General features: G+C 42.4%; 1 protein-coding gene across 1 annotated transcript; it reads left to right on the top strand.

Moving 5' to 3' along the window:
• The first annotated feature begins 251 nt into the window (after positions 1 to 251).
• On the top strand, positions 252 to 3,802 carry COXFA4 (cytochrome c oxidase associated subunit FA4). The gene is made up of 4 exons (XM_076331425.1): positions 252 to 392; positions 1,084 to 1,172; positions 1,504 to 1,564; positions 3,582 to 3,802. The coding sequence occupies exons 1-4, from the start codon at positions 351 to 353 to the stop codon at positions 3,636 to 3,638; spliced, it is 249 nt and encodes an 82-aa protein (XP_076187540.1). The 5' UTR covers positions 252 to 350; the 3' UTR covers positions 3,639 to 3,802.
• The last annotated feature ends 2,003 nt before the right edge of the window (positions 3,803 to 5,805 follow it).

Genomic DNA, 5,805 nt, shown 5'->3' on the forward strand with positions numbered 1-5,805 from the left:
GGCGGCGCTGGCGCCTGCTCGGCTCCCCGCCGCGGAGCGGGCCCGGGGTGCCCCGGCAGGTGCCTGCTCCCCGAGCGGCGTTGCCGGCTGGCCGGCCGGGGGCTGCGCTAACGCGGAAGGCGCGAGGCCCGGGGTGCTCGGCGGTGTGGGCGCGGGGCGCCGCGTCGGGGCGCCGGCCGGGGGTGCCGCGGCGGAGGGCGAACAGGCAAACGCCGGAGCTGCTACATCCGGGCTGCGGCGGCGGGCACCTGCCGCGTCGGGGGCCTCGGGTGACATTGGGCCTCGGCAGCTGAAAGGGGAGGACGGGCTCCGGAGCCTGGTAGAGAGGTAGACCTTCGCCTGCTGCCGCCATGTTTCGCGTTATGGTCAGCCACGCCAAGAAGCACCCCAGCGTGAGTACCCGGCGGCAGTGCCCCGGCGGCGCGGGGGCTGCGGCGCCTCGGCCGCGGCGGGCCGCCGCCCCCTCCCTGCGCCCTCCCCTGCTGGCGGTCGGTGCCCCCGGCCCTGCCGGTCGCCCCCCTCCTCGCTCTTCCGTCTCCTTTCCCTCTGGATGCTTGGCTTCTCGGGTGGGCCGGGGCTGACGGCGTGCGGGCAGCTCAGGGCTGATCGGTGAGACACGGTCAGGTCCCCTTTTTCCTCTAGAATGCGTGGGCCTTTCTCATGCTGCAGCAGCAAGGCTCAAGGTGGGTCTTCTATTCTTCTTGTTCACCTCTTTCCCCACACCCCCCCACTCCCATTCTTACTTTATGATCAGGGATACAGATGGTAGGGGCTGTTCTGGGCAGTGGAGGGACTGATGTTTGTTTCTCAGAAACGTGCTGTTACAGGACATTTGGTTGTTCTGCATGTAGCAGTATTTTCTTCATGTCTGCCTCTTCGTAGCTGCTAGCTCTTTTCTGACCCCAGGGGTGTCCTGCACACAGGGAGCTTATGTCAGGGTTTTGGAGGGCCATGCATTATGGCTCAAAGTGTGTGAGCTTGTTCTTTGGTTTGTCATTGCTGTAGTCAGAAATGCTGTGTAATAGTACTATTTTGTTGTATTGTGGTATGACATTTAATTTTTTCTTTTTTTTTTTGTTCTAGTTGATTCCTCTGTTTTTGATCATTGGATCTGGAGGCGTTGGCGCAGCTCTGTATCTCATGCGTTTAGCAATGTTCAACCCTGATGTCTGGTATGTATAAAATAATTCACAGTGCCCTGTTCTCTTGCTGCATATATTAAAGTAAACTTCACTGCCTTGTTCTTTATGTTTCTGGAGGCCTTAATGTCTTACTCCAATATCACTGGCACAAAGTGTGTGGAGATTTCCTTGATTTGGAGATTTGTTTGTTTACAATATGATATTTAGAGACTGCTGACAAAGGACTGTGTCTCTGTGGAAACTTACTTGGATGGGTGACTTTCCATGGCCAAATAACCACAATACACGTAGGAATTTTATTTACGTTTAAGGTAGTCTGATTCTCTTAATATGTTCTCATATCTTGCTTTTCTCTCAATAGCTGGGACAAGAAAAATAATCCAGAACCTTGGAACAAACTGTCTCCCAGTGACCAGTACAAGGTAAAATGAAACATACAGATTTTTAGGAAACAAAATGTCAAAGGTGTAGCCTACTGCTTTAGGATGTTTGAGTATATTGGAAAGTAGCTGAATGAGTGATGTATTTCCTCTGCTGTGCAACGTTTGTTTGCCTCTAGAACTCAGAGCAGAGAGAGCTGAGTTTAAGATTTAAAACTTTCCTAGAGTTGGTTGATAATGGGGTGAAAGGAATCTATACGGAAGCAGTCATATATTGTACTATAAGAAAAAGAGGAATTATATGGGAGAGGAAGAATATACTAGCTTGTAATACTCAGAAATAAACTACAGGGAGAAGGACAAAACCTTGTAAGTTCTGAATTAAAGCTTTCTGAGCTCTAAACTGTTGGCCTTTACTCATGAGAAGCAAAGCAGGAAGATGTCAGTGTTTAACATAAACACTAATTCAGTTCTGCAGTTGATTGTTTTAAAATGAAACAATTGTCTGTAAGTAACTGGATGCAATAGAAATGTTCTTTAAGTAATATTCAAGTTATTTCATTGAACTAATTAGGAAACATGCAAAGATGTGTAAAACATTTGGTAGTTTACAGAAATCATGTTTTTATCATGTTTTACTAAAGTGGTAATTTAGTAGATTCCTGTTAAGAATAGTATAAGATTATCCTCAAGCTACTAAAAAAGCAAACCTACTATGTTTTCAAAGCTAGTGTCTGTTCAGTACCATATCTCACCATTCCAATCATTGAAATAAGCAAAAAAAACCCCACACTCCAAAATAAAATTTGTTGCAGTTCCCTTAAAGGTCCAGGAAGAACATAATATTTTGTTTTCATTGCTGCTTCTGGAATGTTGCTGTTTCTTAAATATCTAAGAGGCAAATTCAACATAGCACGCAGCACAAATTCTTTTAAAGAGTGCATGCCTTGTGTAGCATTCCCCTTCTGTCTTAGCATGCAAACACAACCTCAGGGTTTACCATATTTGGGTGCATGTATCACTGAGGTTTTTTTTTCCAAATCTGCACTGTGGGAAATGGAAAGGCAGATACTCTAAACTGAGGATGACTATTTAGTAAAAAGCTCTGATATAAGAAGTTTTAGCTTTTGATGAAATTGTTTTTCTTTTGTAAACTTCTCTTTGTCATTTCAACTTTCTCAGTCTTCCCAAAGAAAAGAGTTGAAGACCATTACTGTAGGAGTGGCACAGAAAGCTGTAATTTGAATGTGCTGTAGGCTGTTTTGTTTTCTCTGAGGAAGTTAAAAAAAAAAAAAAAAAAGAAAAAAAAAATCAGGCAGAACTAAAAATAATCAAGCTAATAGGTAAATATTTCTTTTTTTTTTTTTTAAAGAAAAACTATAGCATCACATGCTTGATGTCAAGTCAGGCTTGGCTGCCAAAATATGCTTTTAGTCTGTAAATTCATTGTCCTCAGTGACTATTTGGGCTGTCTTGAATTGCTTGTAATGGGGATCCAACTTTATTAATATAAACTGAGAGCGTGAAAGGATCTGTTCTTACTTTCCTCCCTCCTTGTCATACCTTGCAGTTCTAGAAGCAGCTACTTAAACCAAACGTGGCTTTTGCAGCACTGCTCTAAATATTCCCTTGTGACGCTGTCTGTTCACATACACCATGCTTTGTGCCATTTGACAAGCGAGGTGTTGCCTTCGGTATACAGGAGCACGTAAATTCTGTGCAAAAAAGGATAAACTCCGCAGTACTGTAAGAAATTCCTGTGAATGAACTTTTAATTCTAGGGGTTAAAGAAGAGATGCTGTGGGTTTCCTCTAGCTGTAGACACAACCACTGCCTCATTTTAAATGCAGAGCTTCTAATACTGTATGCAGGATGAAGATAACATTAAAAAGTTCTTCAAAGCTTTTTATTTATTTATTATTGTCTAGCATCCAGACTCAAACTATGATTTCAGTTTCCTGACTGAATCATAGTTCAAATGATGCATATTTTTTAGTAAATACCATGGAAAATGGATAGTCGAGCTTCTTACTCGTTTTTTTTCCCCTCTCTTTCCTAGTTCTACTCGGTTAATGTAGACTACAGTAGACTGAAAAAGGACCGTCCTGACTTCTGAACAACACACTCATCTCCATAAGCTGCACAGAAAGGTCTTCCGGAAGCTGTCCGCACAATTGTCATGCTTAATCATCCAGGAAATAATCAAACTTGCCTCATGCTGCACTTGGTTATGTGTTTGAAAGTGTTTTGATGAGGCTTAATAAATATCTGAAACTTGAAGTGTCTACTCTTTACTGTAATTTTGCAAAAATGAGACTATCCTCCTATTAACTGTTCTATGGACTGTGAAATAGTAAGCAAAAGCCAATTCACGTTTGCTCAACAAGAAAGCAAAGTTGTCTTGATGGGCTTTATACTAGTCTGTTGGCGTTAGAGAAATAATTGCATGTTCATGCAGTATACCAAACTGCAAGAACTTGAAAGCACGTGTTTATATGTCTGTATATGTATTTTTTTTAATTGCACCAGAATTTTTCTACTTGCCACTTTAAGAAGTTTTGGTAGCAGACAAGTCAATGCTAACAAGTCATTGTCCAGCAGGGAGGCAACATATGTTGCTGGAGGGAAGGGGAAAAAAAAAAAAGGCCAAGCTCTCTGCAAAAGGTTTCGTTTCTTTTCTTTTTTTTTTTTTTTTTCCGTAATCAGTTTGTTAATAAGAAGACAAGCTTAAATATTTAAAAAATAAAATTCTAGGAACATATTCAAGATTTCCTGTGGATCACGCTTTTAAGGGAGGGAAGCGCACAGTGAGCAGAACAGGGTACAGGATTTGAGAAATAATTAGATTTTCATGGCAGAACTGCAAAATAACAAATATTTGCAAGACTTCATATTTTATATGTAAAAATCTTACAGGTAATTGGCTGTGGTTTATTTGGTAGTGGTTCAGATTATCTTCCTTTTCATTATATACCAAAATGGTGAGACCCCCACCTGGAGTACTGTGTCTGGCTCTGGAGCCCTCAGCATAAGAAAGACACGGGCCTGTTGGAGCGGGTCCAGAAGAGGGCCACAAAAATGATCAGGGGGATGGAACACCTCTTCCATGAAGAAAGGCTGAGAGAGTTGGGGTTGTTCAGCCTAGAGAAGAGAAGGCTTCGGGGAGACCTTATTGCAGCCTGTCAGTACTTAAAGGGGCCTTATAAAAATGATGGTGGCAAACTTTTTAGCAGGGCCTGTTGCGACAAGACAAGGGGGAATGGCGTTAAACTAAAGGGGGGTAGATTTAGAGTAGATCTATGGAAGAAATGTTTTATGCTGAGGGTGGTGAAACACTGGCACAGGTTGCCCTGAGAGGTGGTGGATGCCCCATCCCTGGAAACGTTCCAGGTCAGGTTGGACGGGGCTCTGAGCAACCTGATCTAGTTGAAGATGTCCCTGCCCACGGCAGGGGGGTTGGACTAGATGACCTTTAAAAGTCCTTTCCAACCCAAACTATTCTATGATTCTATGAAAATGTTGGATTTACTTGCAGTTTTCACTTGCTTGAGAGGCCCTCATGGAGTCTGAAGAAGAGAGTGAGTGTTAGGACAGAGATATGTTTACAGTGGTGGGCAAAGTCTGTAAGCGTCCTTGGGGACTGTGGTTGCTATCTGAATCCAAATATTTTTAGGAAGTAGAACATTCTGTTGCAACACTTTTCGTTCTTCAGTTTGAAAAGTATGTCACGTGTAAAAATGGGAAGCATTCTCATAACTTACTAGTTGGTAGTCCTTTTGGATTTTACTGATATCACCATGGTCTTCAAATGCAGATCGTTTCTTTGGATATTAAGAAAGACCGGTATCCTGGAAGTAAACGTGATTCTTAGTAAGGTGGGACAAGGGTGTTCCCTTTGGTCACAGCTGAAGAGGGTATAGGCTCATTTTTTTTAATAAAGGCTCTTAAGATAAGCTAAATATTATGCCCTTGACATATTTCAAAACATATTTAACAAGTACTTAAGCTATTTAAAGCTTTAAATACGGATTGACTAGAAAACAAAAAAGCAATTCATTCAATGCTACTTCCTCTTTCCTCATAGCAGGATACTTGCTGCTGAAAATACACAAAACTTTAAGTCTTTTAAGTTAAAACCATCATATTTCATTCTAAAGGCTGTTATCCTGAGGGGGTACTTGCTCCTTTTTTCTTTTCGGGCTATGCTTCTGTCCTATTTTAAATGGTAACAGACAATAGTCACCATTACCCGCCAAACTTAAAACTAATAAACGTCATAAGAA

This window comes from Aptenodytes patagonicus, chromosome 2 (genome assembly GCF_965638725.1).
Source record: "Aptenodytes patagonicus chromosome 2, bAptPat1.pri.cur, whole genome shotgun sequence".
In the NCBI taxonomy this organism is placed as follows: Eukaryota; Metazoa; Chordata; class Aves; order Sphenisciformes; family Spheniscidae; genus Aptenodytes; species Aptenodytes patagonicus.

Coding starts and splice junctions, on each gene's coding strand:
- COXFA4 (XM_076331425.1), top strand. CDS start 351: ATGTTTCGCGTTATGGTCAGCCACGCCAAGAAGCACCCCAGC. Junction 1,173..1,503: donor ATGTTCAACCCTGATGTCTG/GTATGTATAAAA, acceptor TTCTCTCAATAG/CTGGGACAAGAAAAATAATC. Junction 1,565..3,581: donor CTCCCAGTGACCAGTACAAG/GTAAAATGAAAC, acceptor TCTCTTTCCTAG/TTCTACTCGGTTAATGTAGA.